The sequence below is a fragment of the Anas platyrhynchos genome, chromosome 2 (assembly GCF_047663525.1).
Source record: "Anas platyrhynchos isolate ZD024472 breed Pekin duck chromosome 2, IASCAAS_PekinDuck_T2T, whole genome shotgun sequence".
Taxonomy (NCBI): Eukaryota; Metazoa; Chordata; class Aves; order Anseriformes; family Anatidae; genus Anas; species Anas platyrhynchos.
The window spans coordinates 116,951,218-116,971,140 of record NC_092588.1 but is presented as its reverse complement, the minus strand read 5'-3'; the positions used below and the strand labels follow the sequence as shown (position 1 = coordinate 116,971,140).

Here is a 19,923-nt window from a genome sequence, read left to right as displayed (position 1 = left end):
TGTACAACTGGATCTGGTTGTATGAGAGGTGAAAACACAGAAGTACTGCTGACCAACTACCTAGAATTGTTATCTACAAGTATTTCTGGCACAACATTGCATAGCTGTGATCTGGAAGTGGAATAGGATTGCTCTACCAGCCATCACTCTCCACGGAAGTAGTGAGAGCCCTGAAGTTGGAACAGTGTTTGTAAAGTGACTCTAAATGCCAAGGCAGCTAGAATATTTCATTCCTCTCTGTTTCTCTCCTCTCTCCTTCGGAGAAGTTTCCAGTATGCAGCAAAAGTAGTCTAATCATTACCTGAGGCTACATCTACATACTGGGCCTAATTAGTTACAAATACAGCACTGAATTCTTCCCAAGCCTGAAATTTAGAGACTACATTAACCTTAGTCAATAACTTCATTCTGCTTGTTTTTCATCCTGGAATAAAGGTAAAATGATGGACAGGTAGTTCTGGAATCTGTAATCCTCTTTAATCCCACGGATTCTAGTCTAAGGAAACGAGGAAGCACACTTCTTGCTACCCCATCTCACCTGTGATTTGGAGTGATCTGCTCCAAGGGAGCACTGATTAGCATCTATGCTCTTCAGTCCTCATTAGTTCTTACTACCAGGAGTTAGTAAGCAGCTACATGGACAGGTAACCACTAGCAGCTGAATGGAATCCATCAGCTGTTTTGACAGAGACTTATAAAAGTGATTTACAAGCCATGGCCACAAAACAGTGATGCAAACCTCAGGGACTCCATACCCTCACAATGTTCAGTCATTGATGAACTTAGATAAAACTTATCCCGATGCTAGAGAACGGACATAAGCTTTTGCAGGGCTGAGTCTGCAATGGTGTTTTAAATAATTAACCCTTCACTAGCTTCTTTATTAAGGTAGAAGAATTCCACAAAGATATAAACAGGGACTTCAATCACATTGCAGACTAAAGTGTCTTTTGTGCCACTTGACATCAGAGCTTTGTTGTTTACTTGCTAGATTTTTTCACTATGCATGTTTTTTGGAAAGTCCCAGTCATCCTAGTAAAAGAAGGCTCAGCATCTTTGTCTGCATGCACTTCAACTCTTTTCTCACCCTGGTACACCCATGCAAGGTGATGCAAAGAGGAGCTCTGCCTACATGGCATTCTTTAAACAGAGATGCAGTGCTGTTGCAGTCCTAGTGGATGATAGCTGTTCTGGGGACTTTGATGAGCTTAGTGTTTAAACTGCTAGAGACACAGGTGACAAAATACTCAATTCTGAATATAAATGCACAGAAGCAAACTAGGAAGGGCACCAGCTGCATTTGACCATTGATGAGTATAGTGACTTGGATCAGTTTGGCCCTACTCTTAGTCACCCTTTACTAATTTCTTGGTGAAATACAAAACAGTGTCATACAGCTTTTGCACCACAGTGTAGTAAAACTGACTCAGCTGTTTTCTTATCTCCACTTCCTCATTGCAGCAATGACAGTCTACTGCATTAAAAAATTAGGAAGAAAAAAAAAACAAAAACAAAAACAAAAACGAAAGGACTTACAGAGTTGTCTTTCACCAGAAGAGCACAGCACTGGATTCCAGCCAACAGCATTTTATGGGGATTCCAAGCAACAGAATCAGCCCTGCAAAATTCATAAAAGGAGATAGGGGAGAAGGCATAGGAATTGCACCTAAAATCACTGGTACGAGAGGCAAAAATGCCCAAATGCAACCCAAGCAGATAAATCAGTTTTTCCAATTTTTCCACATACCCATAGGTTTAGCAATCCCTCCAATTAATGACAATACGCATTCTGAAAAATACAGCTCTCATGGAGGCTTGTCCATCTCAATTCCTGTAAGTGTGCCCATAAACTAAAACTGACTTACCTGTGGATGCCATGAAGAAGTCTACAGTGCTTCCTTGATATCAAAGCTGAGCCACCCCAAGAAGCCTATTGGAAAAATTACAAAGCCAAGACAATGTTATTTGTATAAAGTTCTTGGTGCTCTCTGATAATGCTTCAATCAAGGATTACTGACAATGTTTTTATCTTATTTGAAATTTAGTTTATTACATGGTTAGTGGACTAAATTTTGCTTTTAGCAGCAGCTACAAACAAAGGTGGTTGCCTGAGACTATGCCTAAAATAGAGGAACCAAGGGTTTGTGCCATTATGTGAACCACAAGCTATGTTTTCACTTCTGTGTAAGCAACAGCATGAATTGAAGGGCTTCTGCATAACCAGGACATAGGAGGTGCTTCTGTTCCTCCAGCCTAAACCTAAGCAATGACAGTCAAAAGACCTATTTTGTACACATTCCTCCTCCTAGCTTTTTTCTTTGTGAGAGTTTCTCACAAAGGAAGAGAGAATGATAATCTCTGCCAATTGCAAAGCCCAGGCTCAGATACTCCGTGGAGTTTTGATACAAAAAGTGAAGTCAGTGAGTAGGTAATAGCAGCATTTCTGTGACCAGAAATCTCACTGATGTTAAAATGGTGTAGCATTCACCACATCGATCTCAGGTCATCTAAGAACTAGCTGTGTGGCCTAAGCATCAGTGAGGCATTCTCTGTAGTGAGTAGCTCTCCGCTGACATTCTTTATCAAGTGTCCTCTTCTTTATCAAGTGTCCTCTTATCTGTTTTAGATACCTGTCTTTGAGTGACACCTTCGCAGATGTCTCTCTCCATGCACTACAAAAGGAGTTCAGACAATAAGCATAAATTACACAAGTTTGACTTCTGGTCGCCTTAAGTTAGGGAAGGTGACTTGTCTATGAATTCAGCAAGGACCAGACATCACCCACTAGCTGCAGTAAATCTTCATTTCTCAAGCAACATTTATCCATGGGGTCAGGGTGGTGTGGTGAGAGCACACAACAAAAAACAGAATGCATGTCATATATTGCATTTGAGAAAATATTATTAAATATGAAAAAAGGGATTTCAGCATTCATACAGACAGAATCCACAAAAGAAAGTTCCCTGTGAAACGAGCAAGGCTCCTCAGAGATGCAGAAGAGGCATCAGTCCAAAAAACACCCAGACTCAGCATATCATAAAAAAAAGATTCATATATTTTGGGTTACTGAGGAAGAAAACACTGCTGTTTCCTGATCTAAATATAGTGAGGTCATACTTGCTTGCCTTTGGGGTTTAGGTGCTCTGGTTGTTGGTTGTTTTTTTTTGGTTTTGGTTTGGTTTGGTTTTGGGGGCGGGGGTGCTGGGGGGGAGTTGCTTTTGGTTTTTGCTTGAAAACAAACAAAACAGCTGTGAGAGCTGATCTATGAATTTAGCATCAGTTTTTGGTTTATAGGCCATATATTAGGGGAAAAAATCTTCTGTTTCTGGGAGACAGGAATAGTAAAAGCTCACAAGGGAAATGAACGGTTAAAAACTTGTCCTAACACTTATCATTCTCATTAATGCAAAACACAAACACCACATCATATTTTATGTTGTCATGCTCACAACATTCGTGCTGAGAAAAAGGCTGCTGCTCAATCTACTTTTGGAACCTAAGAAAGGAAATTATTTGCCTCAAATTTCACAGTAAGCCAGTGGCAGAACCATGACCTTAAACTGGGTTCCCCAGATAGCCCAAACTAGCCATGTTACTACTGAAGGACGATCAATTTGATCCTCCTCTTTATAGCTATATTTTGCTCTTCTCTTTCTATAATACAGTCAAAGTAGTCATTGAATTATTCCCCGGTTTTTACAATTCATAAGCAATGCACTGGCAGACCATAAATCTTTTAAAAATTTGCATCCAAAGCTGTTGGTATTTGGAATAATTGACATTTTCACACCATTCTGAAAAAAATAGGACTAGGAAGGCACTCAAGTGTTCATCTCACCTGTGTGCCACCCCCAAAGGCAGGATCAGCCATACCTATGTCATTCCTGTCAAACATTTGTAGAGATTATTAACCAACAAACACACACATTTTGGGATTAATATGAAAGTGAAAGATAAGGTGAAACTGCTGCCTACACAACCTGATTGGTACTTCTGTCTGCCTTCGTTTTAAAAACTGCTGCTAGGTATCTTGAAGAGAGGTATGATAGGTCCAGACATCTCTACCACCTACCAATGTCTCCTGGAGTCACAGTACCACAAGATGAATTTGTGCTCTGTGCTTCTTTACTCAGTTCACGGACTAAGTGCTTAGAGATCCAGGGCTGGCAAAAACCAAATGTAAATGGGAAGGCACCCAAGGATACCGAGAATCACTGACTTTGTCTGTTTTTAAAGAGCTCTAATGATGGAGGCTGCAAAACTTAGCCACCTAATTTGTGTTTAACAATAACAACCCTACAGATTGAAATGTCAGTCCTAGACGGTGTTACCCCTTGTATCTGCAGTGGCCAGGGAAAACACATTCTTTTCTTCTTGTAGCAGCTTTTAAAGTATCTGTAGAGTATTGCATATAGTCTCTTTATCTTTTCTAGTTTAAATAACATCACTGCTTTTAATCTTTCTTCATTGGTCATAACTTCTGGCTATTATTCCATTTATCTTCACTGCTCTACTCCTTTCTAATCTTTATCCTGTAGGTCCTTAACCTCCTTGATATGCAGCTTTTTATTTGGACACAGTCTGGATAAGGCAGATGAAGCACCAAGCAGAAAGAATTATTTTATGTATCTTTAGTCAAAGAAGCTGTCAAGATGTTTATCCCAACTGCACAGGCTTAAGACTGATGATCTGTGATGCACGGCAAACCCTGTATCTTTTTCTGGGGATCTGCTATCTAGCCAACATTCCCCAGATGTTTGTGCAGCTGATTATTGGAGCTTAAACCTAGAGCACTATCTACATTGAACTACAGCCTGGTTTTTCCACTTTTTTTCTTTAAACTGTCAAGATCTCCATCTTCTAATCCTGTCCTCCCACTAATTCTTGCAGTTCTGTGTCATCTTCATGTTATCTTCAAATTTAGTCAGTGGAATTTTTTTTCATCCAAGTTATTAATGAAAATACTGGGTAACTTCTAACCTAGGATAGACCTCTCCTGATTTCTACTCAAAATATTCTCCCCTTTCAGCAGTGAACCACTAATAACTGCTCTCCGAGTATGATTTTCCAGCCAGGTTTTCACTCACTGCCACTGTTGCAGCTTGGCAGGCTTTCTGATGAGAATTTCCTATGAGTTATTGGCAAGACACAGTAAATGAACTGCTTCTTCTCCTTGCACAAGACTAGAGAAAGAAGGTTTGATTGCCATAACCAATGTATGAATACTGTAATGTGCACAAAATATGGTTACTGCACTGGCTGTTGAGTGGCTTGACTGCTGAGATAATTTCATCATATTGGTATTGTCCTGAAACTTTTTCCTTAAGTCCCTTTTTCTCTTCAGTTTTGTCTCCATGTGAGAACTTATCTGCAATTTCTGACTCCAATTAAATTTTACTTCCTGAAACCCACTAATTTTATGTTGATGTTCACACATTCACCCTTCCTACAAATCATGAGCTTTATCATTTCACACTTAATGAAAAGCCTCCCTAAGGCAACCATATCAATTTTTGGTATCAGAAAATATTCTGAAATGAGATACATCAGTGTAAAACTGCAAGTAACATCACAGACTTTCATGTAATAACTGTATAAACTGTTCTCAAGATCATTTGCAGTAGATAATGCTGATTCCCACCAATGCTGGTCCTAAATTACAGCTTTCCCTGTTTTAAAATTATTGTTTTAATAGTACTGTATATTTTTTTTCCTCCTAAGTTACAGCAGGCTCAAAAGTAGTAAGAATCATTCAGCTGGAAACAAGACCTTTCAGAGGAATGCAGATCCTGGAAAGGTTTCCAACACTACATTCTTGCCTATAAGGCTAGAAGGAGGTAGGCTTGCTTAAAGGCAAAGAAAAAAAAAATCTCGAACTCTTCACTATGTTTCTTATACACTATTTCTGATCTCACTGTACTTTCCCCATTATTATTCCAGTAAACCTATTTTTAATGGTGCTGTGAGATAAAAAGGTCACATTATGAATTACAGTCTGCTCATTTTACCATATCACATTTTTATATATACATATGTCTGATATCACTTACACGCAAAGGTTCCAGTCTCTTCCCTATGCCCTGCTCCCATATAAATAGTCAGAAACTTTAAACGAAAATAAAATATCCATGCACTCAACTTTTGACAGTTCAACAGAGGGTGAAAGAAAAAATGGAAAATGCACTGATAGAACTCCTAAGAACCAATCAAGACTGAGAATTCATTGAGAGGTTCATAACATGAATCCCATGTTAATAGAAAGATTAGTCTTCTAGACCAAAAGCTACCCAATTTATGATTGTACATTTGTTATTCTACCAGCAATCAATTAACATCTGACAGCTACAGTCACTGTGAAAACAGAAAATTAACTTTAAGATATTCACTGACATTTTTACCCTAGCTTAACAGGAGGTAAAGTTGGAAGAAGAAATGTAATTATTTACTAAACACTAGCAACTGCTTATGAAATATAGCTCAGAGTACTGCCCAGGTTCATCCCACCTAACTGAAGTTATTCAGCTGCAGGGAATGTGCTAGGACATTACGCATCATCCTCCTACAGCTGTTGGAGATGGCTCCAGCAGTGTCTATTCAGCAAAACTCAGATCCAACACAGACTTTAAGTACACTGCAAACAGATGTACAAGGCACTAGCACCTAATGTGAATGTTACACTCCTGCTGAACATCTGCTGGGTCATCCTCACCAGCATACAACCACGAGGAAGTTCTGCAGGCACTTTAAATACTGGGGCTGAATTTTGTGGTTTTGCCTCCAAGAAAATGAAATTTTGAATCACACACACAGAAACTTTATTTATTAATGTCTGAGCCATTTTTTATTTGAAATGCACATCCTTGTCTATGTTATTTTTCTTTAAATACTCAACATTAAGCAAATACTTAAATTTAAAGCAGGTCTAAAAATCTCTATTAATGTTGCTCCAGATTCTCTCATTGTTCCACGGATTTTTGCAAAGCCATTCTGGGTTTGTGGCATTATCACTATAAAGAGAATCCAGTTTTAGAAAATATGAAGAGACCTACTTTTAGAAAAATACATTTATAGCTAACTCCTCCAGGTAATAAAAGGACTCAGTGATTATTCCAAAAAGGCTCATAAATGGTTTTTTAAAGCCAAAGCTAAAATTATAAAGAAATGACTCAATAAAAAAAAAAAAATTTGAACCATTTAGGAAAACTTCAAGGGACCTACAGAAAACTAACCTGTGAAACCAAATAATTTATTGTCATTTGAGCCAGAAGCATACCTTCATTTTAACCTGTATGAACCATGCACCGCAATTCTAACATGTCCATTCTCCAATAGACTGTGGAAACAATCTGAAATTCTAGTTGTATATAATCATCCTTGAAGCATTTTTGCAGTCGCAAGAAGGAACAGGAAATTGATTTTAAAATCATTTTGAAATATAACCTGACAATGACAAGAAAATTTTGACTGCTTGTCACAAGCAAATTATTTGCTGGTTTTCAGCTCATGGAACACAGACAAATCAGGAAGTATTTCTGCTCTCTATGCAAAATGTATATATATATTAAAGCCCAACTTATTACTACACAGAAAAACATTAACAGTCAAAGAAAAATATCAATTATTAAAAAAAATAAAATTAAAGAAAACTACACAGTATACAAACTCACGTCTACATGAAGCCAGAGGCCATGCTTTTCACAGATATCAGCAATTTCATCCAGAGGATCAAATGCTCCCAGCACTGTTGTGCCTGCAGTAGCACAGACAAGAAATGGTGCTGACCCCTGCAATAGGATTCAAAACAAAAAATTGTCATTCGCACTGCTCATTTCCTCCAGTATATTTGGAGAGTTGAAGTATAACAAGGTCTTGGAAAGTAGGACAGAAATGTGACAGTCTACATTTTAGTTTCCCAGCACTGAGAGCCTCATGTAGAAGTTACTGCATTTAAAAAGTGCTGACTATTTAAAAAAAAAAAAAAAAGTATTTCCAGCTAACACCATCACAGGGCAGACTTCACCAGTTTCAGACTGTTTTGACAGATGCTAGTTTTGTCAAGATGAAAGCACTCTGGATATTCAACGTCTCTTTGTACACTGATTTTCATTTCTCAGTCTTCCCCATTTTACTACTATATTTTGCTGCCGTTCTGCCAAACACAAATCAAGCTATTAGTTCAGCCAGCAGGCTACCCCTCAGGGACATGACTCACCCCTCTAGGGACTTCACCTGCATTCCCTCTACAATGCCTATGGCTCTTTGCTGAGGGAAAAGGAACCTTCATTTAGGGAACATGACTTGCCTTGGGCAGCACTGGCATACGCCACAACTGGGACAGTCATCGCTATCTGACCCAAATGCCTGGTCTACAGCCAAGTGCAATTCTGACTGTTGTCAGGTTGCAGCCTCAGACAATTATCACAGGACATCCATTTTGGCTTTAATGGCTTTGCTCATCGTTTTCCCATTCAACCAATACCAGGTGTGCAATAGCAGAGCAGGTCAAATATAGCAGCTTGTACCTACCCTTGCAAATATACGTGCCTGCATGTACACAGGAGCAGAAACCAAAGTAATGAAAAGAATTGGTAGGGTTTATAGTGACTTTATGACATTGACAGTGTCAGCCCTAGCAATAACTGACCAATCTCACGTGCTGGTAAACACATGCTGAAGTTACTGTTCTGCTTGTTTCAGCATCTGGCCTGCAGCATAACAATGCTGCTACTGAAGAGGCACTAAAGTTGTTATAAATCGTATAATCTTGGATCCCTGGATTCATTTGCAGTGAATTAAATCTCTCAATATAAATCTCTATGCTGATGTAACATACTGTAGCTTCACTGAAATCAGACACCAGCTGAAAAATCAAACTCTACATGCAAGTCTTTTATATAGCTTCACTTCAGCTGAAATCTGATCTCCTCTGCTGTCCTCTTTTTTTAAGTGTTGCTACTTTTAAAATCTACTACAGAGACAGGCAGGCTTGATTAACTTCTGCATTCTGACGGTTTTATATTTCTTTAACAGTGTAGATGGCTGTTAGGATGGTGCATAATTGTAAGGAAATTTTAAAAACAAATCATAAATTACTAAAGCAGTGAAAAGTAGCCTTGGAATAAATTTAAACTCATCTCATACATTCACAAAGGATTACCAGCCTGTAATTCACTGCATGGTCACTCTTACTACAAACTACAAAAAAAAAAAAAAAAAAAAAAAAAGTCAATCAAACTTACAAACCAGTCTGAAGCTCAAGTACAAAACACTTTTGAGTGAAGCAAGGGCTTATCTGCTACACTTAACAGTTTCTGTTAGTATTCTCACCATTTTTCTCCCACAGCTACATCACAATGACAAAGCTTCCTCAGCTGCCAGAAGGTAACATGACTGAATATGGGGACAAGTCTAGGATCTCTACAAATTCAAAAGATTATTGTTACCATTACACCTTTCTGCAAAGAAGGGAATCATGGTTTTATTCTTTTTGCCAATAAAATTAAATAGATTTTCTTGACCAGATCCTCAAAAAACAAGTCTAAGACTCTTGCTGTTCACAGTCAGTGAAGATTTTGTGCTCCTATCACTAGTGAATACTATCATTCTATGGTTCTGTGATTCTACGAATGCATTCTCTGTTGTTTAAGAGTCATTAGAACACACAATGTAATTCACTGAAGTGTCCTTCTGTAAAAACTTATAAAATAGCACTTTATCAAGGACAGACATAGTTACTGAAGCTCAGGTGAGATGGAAAACTTCCAGGATGCCTTTAACTTCCATTAAAAGGCAAGTGAAATAGTAAGTGTTTCTCAAAGGTAACACTCCTGTAAGTGGAGCATTTTAATACAGAACATTGGTTCTAAATTGCAAAGTACTGTACTGAGGCTGACTTTTTTATTATTAACATAAATGCCAGGCAATCTTTTCTAAATAACAACCAAATTTATTACACCAACAAACAAAAAATCTGTTTTTGCAGAGCACAGATCTCATTCTCCTGCTTGCTTTCTCTTGCTTCATATTTCAGTTCTTTTTTTCCTGTGGATCACTCAGATGAGCAAAGTACAGATTGTCTTTCATGGATAAGGCAAAGTACACAGAGAGGTAAGCAAGATTTTCCTAAGTAATTAGGGACACCATATATCGTTAGCTATTATACCTAACATGAAACTCCAAGGGGAGATGGTTGTTTGGCAGAAGATGTATCTGCGGAACATTCTACTGAAAGCTACTGTGACCGTGCCAGTGCATAACACAATAGCACTGCCATGCCTTTTCTGTCAGCCACAATAGTTTCCAAAGTAGGATTTCATGGTAGTCAATGTCCACACTATGGATGTTGCACTAGCTGATTAGTATTCCCAGATCATGGACTAAGGGCTGAGCTCTGAATCCTACTGTTGTCATGAACAAACTGGAAATGAGGTGACCCAATCAAGTCAAAAGAAGATGCAATGTGCCTTTTAAGTCACATTTAGTCCCCTAAGTTCTCTAAAGTAAATTGTATTGGCTATATTAAGTTCTATCTTACAGAATGTGGTAATGTAGGTTAATGTTGTCCAAATATACACGAGTACATTTCCAAACGGTGATCTATCACTTTCTGCTTGGTAAAGTCCCTGTGGGAAAAGAGGCAGAATGCAATCTCTACACTTTTCCTGCAGCACCAGAAAGGATGAAATTTAGCATTTTCAGCATGTATGACTGTTTCAGAGACAAAAAGCCTTATCTTATAGCTCTTGCTTACTGCAGAGACTAAAGCAATAGCTTCTGTAATAACAGAAAAACCTACAGCTTTCATTTGCCTTTTAAGGAAAGCAGATACTGCATATATTTCGCTTGAAAAGGGATTAAGGGCAAAATAAATCCTAGGTATAGAAGAAATGTGCTAAATACTTCAGAGCAGCATTGTACTCAGGGTTTTCATTAATAGTGAACACCCTGTGGAATTTTACTCTCCAGAACAGCGTAACACCTAAGAGCCTTGGCTCGCTCCACAAGTCTGGGGCAGCTGGATTACACCTGTAAGAAAAACACTGGCACATCAACTGTCCTATTTTTAAGAGTTCACTCACTCTTAGTTTTCCTTCCTTTCACTCAGACACAAGCACACAGTCTGCATGCACTCCTCCTCTCTCCTTCATGCTTTCTCTCCCCCTCTCACCTCTTTCCTGGCCCGCTGGACTTGTTTCTCCAGTTCCTCAGGTATCATCTTACCTCTAAGGGACACAGATGTAAAACTTTTTCAGTTACATTCAAATAGGTTGGTTAGTACAGCACTACTGCATTTTAAAAGACTCAGAGATCACAGCCATGGCTTTTGCTTGCTTACCTTTCATCTGTTTTGATGAAGTAAACATTCTCTGTACCAATACCCAGAAAAGAGGCTGCCTTCTTCATGGAGTAGTGACACTGTAGAAGAAAGAGCATGCAAAAAAGAAGAGTGAGTAAACAATTAAAAAGAATGAAAAGTTCCTTAGTATAGGAAACAGCGACACTGAAATTAATTTAATATCAGCATATAACAGTCGTGACAACAGTATAATCTAACACAAAAAGCAAATTGACAAAGCTATGCAGCAAAAAGACATATCATACTTCACAATTAATGACACAGTAAAGAGCAGGAAAATAATACAAAAAAAAAAAAAACACAACAACAACAACAAAAAAAGATGTGCACCATGTTTCAAACACAAACTTAGAAATAAAAAGCTCTATTACATACACATTTTTTAAGCTGATTCTCCTTTACAATGAAAAATAGAAAGTTTGTAATGTCATCAGCAAAGAATTATTAATTGTTTCAGCATGTTTTAATAGAACAGAACTAAAAGTATCAATAGGTATAAAAGGCAAATGCACAAGAAGGAAGGTCCAAAGGCTATTGAGCACAACAGCCTAGAGGCAACCTATAGGTCTGAAAGCCCAAAAGCACCACTCCTCGTAAACTGGGATTAATTAGGATGTATATAGAAATGCTTAAATCTTCTACCACTTCATAATTCCAATGTTTTCTATACATTTTCTCAACATCAGCTGTTGGCCACTGACAGAGACAGGATACCATGCTAAATTGACCTTTGGTCTGATCCAGCAATTCTGGTCTCATGGACTCAAGGAGTTCAAGTCCCAGGATTTACCGATGTTTTTAGAGGTGGTACAGTCAGGACTTCCAAAGCTTTCAAATTCCTATCTCTGAAAAAAAGACCTGAAAATCCTGGTGTTTAGACCAAGGTTGTCCACATTAATTTTGATCTTGAAAGCCATTATGAAAGCAAAAAGGCTTTACATGGGACTTAGCACATAAATTAACATGGATTTTGCAAGAAGTTCCAGTTTGGACCTATCTACGTTTCCACTAATTATTATTTCAGCAAAGAATTTTAGCTAGGTCTCACCACAGAAATGTCTGTAAATGAATGCAGATGAGTACAGAAACACACAGTGCACTTCTCACTTTACACTGAATAAAGGGCATTAGTGTATGAAGCCTGTAATGTGACTGTAAAAGATGTCTCTTCACCTGACTAAAGGATGTTAGAAATTGTTTTTTATTCAATCAGAAAGAGGTGACATGTCTCAGGTGAAAAGGATACTTGAGCTCACTGTCCACCCTGTACTTTGTATACTTTTTTTCTGTTAAACTAATAGTCAAGGCTTTATGTTACCATCTTTCCAATGTTCACCATTATAAGCTAGGACCTGCTCTGTTGTGGGTACTGTTGTTCCAGCATAAGAGTCTTATTCCAAAATAATAGTATGCTGAACTCACGCAGCTTAATCCATCTTCAAGAGTTGCCTGGGAATTCAAAATGCAATAACCTTCTTAATCTGAACTCATTATTAAATATCAAAACTACTCTGAGCAACTTGTAGCATGACAAATGCCTACCCACTCATGTCAGTGGTGTCAGTTTTGAGAATATCAGCATCTCATAGGACTACACAGTTCTCTTCTCAGAATAAAGATCATCCAAGCCTTGGATTATCACTTCTCAAAAAAAAAAAAAAAAAAAAAAAAAAAAAAAAAAATTAACATTATTACTGAAGAGTTAAATAACTCATATTCCAGCAACTGTGAAGATGTCTAGAATTGTTGCTTTTCATACAGGAGGTGAAGCCAGGTGGATAATTAATTCAATTTTCTTCCAGAGAGTTCACATAAATGCAGTTACAGCAGAACATAATTATGAAAAATGTACAACATTTTAATGTGTGGGTATGAATATATTAGGGGTATTAAAGCCTGTCATGCTGATTTTGATGAGACAGATGATCTCAAAGGCCTCTTTTTCTTTTTGACAAAAAGGTTTTCCCCATCATCGCCCACTTTTTAAATACAGGCATGCAAAAATACTACCTGATACTATCTGGTAGTTCTAAGAACTCCTGGTTTTGTAACATGACACATTCACAAAGCTTTTAGGACTCATTTATTTAGACTTTTACAAGAATAACAAGATACATAGGTAGATAATTAGTCATACATTATATCGATAATGGCAACATGACTGTAGCTATGTGTTGCTTAGTAGAAGTTTGGAGATGTTTTCAACAACTTAGTGAATAATTTGAAATACAAGTAGCCTCTATCACTGATTTCTGTCCATTTGGTTCAAATGAAAGGTATGAATCACTTGGAATAATATGACTGCTTCACATTCAGAAAGCTGTAGGTCTGCAAAATCAGCATACTAACAAAGAAGCTATCACTAAATCAAGTATTTTAATATAAAAAAAATAGGATTGGAGAAAGATAAGAGGCTTGAGCACATCAGAGATTATACCAAAGAGCATAAGGAGGGAGCAGAATAAAGGGAATGCCAAAACAAAATAGGTTGCAAGATACACTGTTTCTCAAATGCTTCTGTTCCTCCTTCTGTCCTACTGAAGACCTGAAAAAAATTGGTAGGTCTACAGTAGGACAGAAAAGGGACAAGACATATTAAAATGTAGACTTGGAATATGTTTCCTTTGATGAATAATCTTTCAGTTTTGTTGTTTGAATACATACAAGAATTTCCTTTTTTCACTATCATAACCAGAAGCTATTACACTAAGTTACTCCACGTCATTTAAACATATGTATATACACACACACCAGAGAACATTTAGCAGCTCTAGTCACAACATCAACTAGTTCATTTGTTCATAGTGCCCTTTCCAAAGAGAAAGGAGTACTCAGATAAAAGATATTATATGTACCTAGATTATATACATAATATCAAGTAATATTTTTTAGTACTATAAGTTCAGATTTCTCTTGCCATGTCTTCTGTGGTTTTGTTTGGACATATTCAATCGGTAGCCATTAGGAGTGAGAAGTGAATGCGTTTAGGCACAAGATCAAACCAAAACAGTGCATTTAAGATGTGCTCCTGTAGTCTTTTAACTACAGCTAGACAGTTTTCTTTTCCTAATGACATTTGCAAAGATAAAGTACTTTGCCACTGTGTTCATTAAAATAGAAGATAGATTTGGATTTTCTTGATTTTAAAGAGTTTCCTAGAAACATGATTGCATAAAGCAATTACAATTTTATGAGATTTTATTACTCATTTTTGCCTGCTGTAATTTCAACAGGGGACAACATGGTGCGTTAATGTTGTGTTCTCCCACTTTATTACTTTCATGATCAAGTTGCATTGGGGAGGAATTTGGTTTCATTGCATCCAAAAAATTGCTCGTATAAGCATATATGTTTCAACTGTTTACACATACACTTGTACCCTCAAATTGCCTCAAATTTCACTAATTCCTACCTTTCAGATCAATGTAAAAAGTTCTTGGGTTAGAAAAAAAAGTTGAAATGGAATTCAAACAGTGAAAAATAATCAAAATGTGGGCTCTGTTCTACAACTACAGCTGTGTTCAGGTATTACAGAAACAATGATAATGCCTCAAGAAAGTGGGAATTAATTTGTCTACAGCTAACTCTATCTCAAGAAGAATCACTGTAATTGTCCAGCAAAACAATGTGGTTACATCATTTGGCCACAATTTTAAGTAGCTTAGCATTTTACTTGTAGGAATTAGGAGCATTTTTGCTGTTGGCCAAACAGAGCTTTTGAGGACCTTCAGTGGGTCACACATTAAAACATACACCTTCAGATTATCCACAAACATACACAGAATACATAGCCCCAGGTCACATAAAATTAACTCAGTGACAAGTTCATGCATTCCCCTGCTCTACAGCACGGCAACTCTTTCCGTCTGCCAAGTGCCAGACTGGAACTGTGGGACTTGGCAACTCAAGGCAAAAATCATTTCATTTCAACACAGTGTTGAAGCCAAGCCCTGAAATAACATGAGTGTCTTGAGTTGACAGTGTGTTTTTGTATTTTAACTCCTTATCAATACTCTCAGTTCATTACAGCCTCATGGCTTCCCCATGCCAACACTATTTGCCTTACCCACTTTTAAATCTAAACACTGGATGTAACTTTTCCATTTTTTTTAATATATATTTATTTTATTTTTTTTAATCGCTTGCACAGTGAAAAACAGGTCTATGCCCTCCAGGTACTTCTGAAAACAACAACAAAATGCTAAACAAAAGAAACCTCAAGATAAAAGATAATAATTGAAGAGTGTGTGATATGAGCACTTGTGTACTTTTCAGTGTTGGCCATTTATTAAATATAATCACAATAATACAACGTATCTGAATGAAGCTAACTTCCAAAAGGTAACATAACTTGGACTCAGTACAGATGAATCTAAAATAAGGATACATGAATACATACATCTCCTCCCTTATAATGAAGGATAAGAGCTAGAGATATTAAACAACAGTCACAACACCTAGCTGTGTAAAATGGCAGTTTTAAAGCAAGTGATTACTGAGTACTAAAGACAACATGGTTTTGTGAATCAAGCAAAGTATAACAGATGAAGACCATTGCCTCACAAGTAATTTAACAATTTATTTTTTCTGGTTAATTCTGTGTTTTACGGTTTTCATCTTTCTGGTAAAGCAAAAATACCAAAGTAAATTCAATTTGTTTGGTTTGGTGTAAGAGCATACTTTTATTTAAATCTTTCAATTAAATCAGATATTAGTTTATGATGAAAATTCTCCATGCTTCATTTCAGAAGCATTAAAATAAAGGGTTTCAACCTCATTTTTTCCTCCTGAGCTATCCTGAAGATGAAATGTGATGAATTAAGCATGAACTGGCATGTCATTTTCATATACATGTTTTTCAGAAAGAAAAGACATAAAAATACAACTTTAGGACATTTGGATTCAGTTTCAGAATATACACGTTGTCTTGGGCAACTTACACAATGCTTGTGTCCCTCAGGCCTCTTCAATATAAGCATCTCTTGCCTACTTACCCTGCAAACTGTTTGGGGCATAAAAAACCTAAGAACTAAAATTATGTCGCTAATTATATACTTCCTAATACAATGAAGTCCTCACTGCCATCGGGAATTTTGTACAGTGGAGTCTGTAATAATACTTCTGCACTAAACCAATGAAAAACTTAAAATTGGAGGGACAGGTGAGAGAAAAGAGCCTCTAAAAAATATATTAATTACCTTCAGAATAAATGTATGAATGTAAATCTATTTCCCAAGGGCAGATACTACTCAAAAACCTTTAGACTTGCCACATTTTTCCATTATTTAAAAAAGAGCTGTCTAAAGATCCAGCAGGTTTTGCCAAAATACTTTATGGTAGGTTTGGCTTTCTACCACAGAGAATCCGTGTTCAGATACAGGGTATAATGGGAGCTGCAGAGAGCCATTTCACAGGTCCATGAGTGCTCAGCTCAGTACAAATTAAACTTGCAAGAAAAAGCTTTGACGTTTGAAACCTACACATGGTTCCTGCCAGACTTTTTGCTGTGGGAAATCAAAAGCTGCAGACCTCTATAACATCCCACATGCATTCATCTTCAGGTTTGCCCCAGATACAACCTTTTCTTTTATCTGCTGTTCCCAAGAACGCAAGCATCTGTTGTTGTGGTCTAACAAGAGAGCTTCTGCAGGGAAATTTGTCATCCAACTTCTCCATATAGCTTCGATATTTCATATCATTCACTGATGACAAACTCATTGCACCAGGGCTCCATCAGATAGGCAAATATAATTTTGCAGCCATTGAAAAATAAAGTTCATTGTTAGAAGCTCTAAAATGAATACAAAAGCTTTTTTGTTTTTACCTCTTCTGAAGTGAACAGGACTAGTCTTGGCAAACCTGAAAGCCCTTTTTCTTTTATCTCAGGACAAAACTTGTATCTTGCCAAGTTCATAGCATACATATTAGAAACAGAGCCACCTGCCGAAAGAGAAATACATGAATCATATTAACCATAATTCTAGCACATTTCTGGTGTCTGAGTGCTTGACATATTAGGCAGAAAATAAACCATAGTATGCACCCATAATAACTTAATTCCTCCCCAAAAACCTACAGATATAAGAACTGTGGGCTCTTCACCATGAATGGAAACAGCTGGTTTGAATACTCCTTGGAGGTATTTCCTAAATAAGTAAGAATTAAAGAAGTAAGAAATAAGAACAGCCCTCCCTGGCAGAGAATACCCTGCAACAGAGCCTTCTGATAGACACCAAAGCAGCACCAGATCAGCTGCCTATACTGAGCTCAACTGTTGCTATACCTAACAGAGCCTAGATCTCTCAGGCAGCCAGAGTATTATGAGGAGAAAATGGAGGAAAAAAAATTAGAAAATCCACAGGGAGTCGGATCTGAAAGATCTGCAAGGTATGATTTGGACAGGTTTTATTTACTTAAAAGAAAAAGAAAACAAAATAAGAAAAACCTTACATAAAACTAGCATTAAAAAGTACAATTTGTTTAGCTATTGGCAGTATCTTGGTAAGTTTGAATTAAGCACTTCTACATTTAAAGCAAGGATTCTACTGAAAGTACGCATCAAATCTGACATAAAAAAATCCATATTATTTTTTTTTTTCCCACAGATGTTCCAGGGGATTTCATTTTATTTATTTTTCTACCACTTGCATGTAGGACTGAATTCCTGGCCTTGTTTTGTGTTGTTTTTTTTAAGGGCTGGCACTAAGTTCATTTCCTCATTTAATTTATTTTCCCATACCCAACTTAGATATGAAAGTTTCACATCCAACATAACTTAGAATAATATCATTACACTTAATTATTTCCATGTACAGGATTGGAATGCTGCTTTTCAGAACATTTGAAAACTGTGGCCAATCAAGAAGCTTAAGAAATATTTGTTTGACTGGTCTATTTGTAACATTTAAAAAAAAAAAAAAAAAAAAAACTAACAAAACTCAAAGAAATCAAACTCATGACAAACCCACTAAAACAAACTCTGGCTCCCACATGTGATACCCAGGATACACACTTCAGTGCCTCTAGGCACCACTGCTTGGTGTCTAGCAACTACATCAGCTCCGTCTGTCAACCAGTGACTCAGTCCAATAAAGCTGTTGGTATTGTTATGAAGTTCAGGAAGGGCTTCAGTTGCAAGCAATTTATTTCCACACAATTATATTTAGAACAGTTTTCATTCAGATGCTGATCAGATTCACATTCTATTAGAAATACCTAAAACAAGCCTGGATGTCATAGTTTCATCTGTGCATCACTGGATTTTGCATGCGTTTTCAAATAGCCTACACAAATCAAATGTCCACTGAATTACTATATTAGATGGTTTATCATTACTCATCCTGAAAATGTGAATTGTTCTTACCTGGATTAAATATGCCATCACCTTCTTCCCAGCCTATGAACTCAATCATTTTCTTGATGACTGTCTCTTCCACTAACAGAAACACGGGGGATACTTCATATGTATATCTGAACAAAAATAAAAGCATAATGATTGGTGTTCAGATTACGCAACTCATGCTACAGAATCTTGCGAAAATTAGAGGTTTCTTAATTAAAAGCTGACCACCATCAGCAGTAAAACTCTAAACTAAAAGCACCATGGATCTGACACAGAAGAGCAATTGTTTAGTTCCTGACAGCATCACATTGACAGTTCCACTCTCAAAGTAATACATCTGAGTTTGATTTTAACATAGGTCACAATGCTTAAGCTTCAGCTATAATGATCTATTGCAAGCAGCAATCACATTTTTGTTTAGGCTTTATATCTGCAAGTAAATAGTAGACAGGTAATCATTTGCATTCAGCTCTGTGCAGTGTGCTTCAAAGGAAGCAAACAACTGAGTAAGTTTGATTAATTCATTTTTATATTTTTTATGCACTAAGTAAGAAAAAAAGTCTAGGTTTAAAAGTGTTGGAAAAAAAGACCTCTCTTCTTATGCCCCAATTCACAAACTAGGAAAATCATCAGCTTAGCCAACTTTCCGCTGAGCTATTCAGCCAATCCAGACTGTATTCTTTCCCAAATTCCTGCACAATTCCTACCTTCTCCTTTATAACACTGAAAACCACTGAAAACAGAAAATGATGGGGGGAAGGGAGGAAGCTGTTACTTCAAAAAGCATGCTAGATTCATCATTAAGAGTACAAAAAACTACACTTACACACTTGGGTTCAATGCTTCGGTAATGAAACGAGCCACTAATGAGTAATAATCTATTCCAGCATACAGCTGATTGAAAAATCTTGGATGACCTGAAAATATAGATGAAAAGCAAGCAATGACAGAATGTACATGAAAAGAGAATATATCACAGGCTCTCTCAGCTGAATGCCGATCACTGCAAACCACAACTCGTTCCATCATTCTCTCAGTATTTTATGGACATACTGTCCTTTCTTCAGGAGAGACAAACCTTTGAAAGTAAAAGTCACAAGCCTTTTCAGGTCTCAAAACAAGGTTTGAAAGACGTAAATAGAGCACAGAATGAATGTGGGTTATTCACAAGTTTTACAAATCAAAAAAGAAGTGACTGACAACAGAGTATGCACAGTGGCCTTTA

At 37.1% G+C, this 19,923-nt stretch overlaps 1 protein-coding gene across 1 annotated transcript in view; it reads right to left on the bottom strand.

Annotated features, from left to right (window-relative positions):
* The window catches only part of GADL1 (glutamate decarboxylase like 1), an 82,688-nt gene that overhangs the window by 48,686 nt on the left and 14,079 nt on the right, over positions 1-19,923 (bottom strand). The window contains exons 4-11 of the mRNA XM_027451099.3: positions 19,525-19,615; positions 18,720-18,826; positions 17,181-17,296; positions 11,336-11,415; positions 11,168-11,222; positions 7,668-7,784; positions 1,866-1,930; positions 1,537-1,618 (exon numbers count right to left, since the gene is read on the bottom strand). Of these exons, the coding sequence (XP_027306900.2) occupies positions 1,537-1,618; positions 1,866-1,930; positions 7,668-7,784; positions 11,168-11,222; positions 11,336-11,415; positions 17,181-17,296; positions 18,720-18,826; positions 19,525-19,615 (713 nt within the window). The remainder of the gene's footprint in view (positions 1-1,536; positions 1,619-1,865; positions 1,931-7,667; positions 7,785-11,167; positions 11,223-11,335; positions 11,416-17,180; positions 17,297-18,719; positions 18,827-19,524; positions 19,616-19,923) is intronic.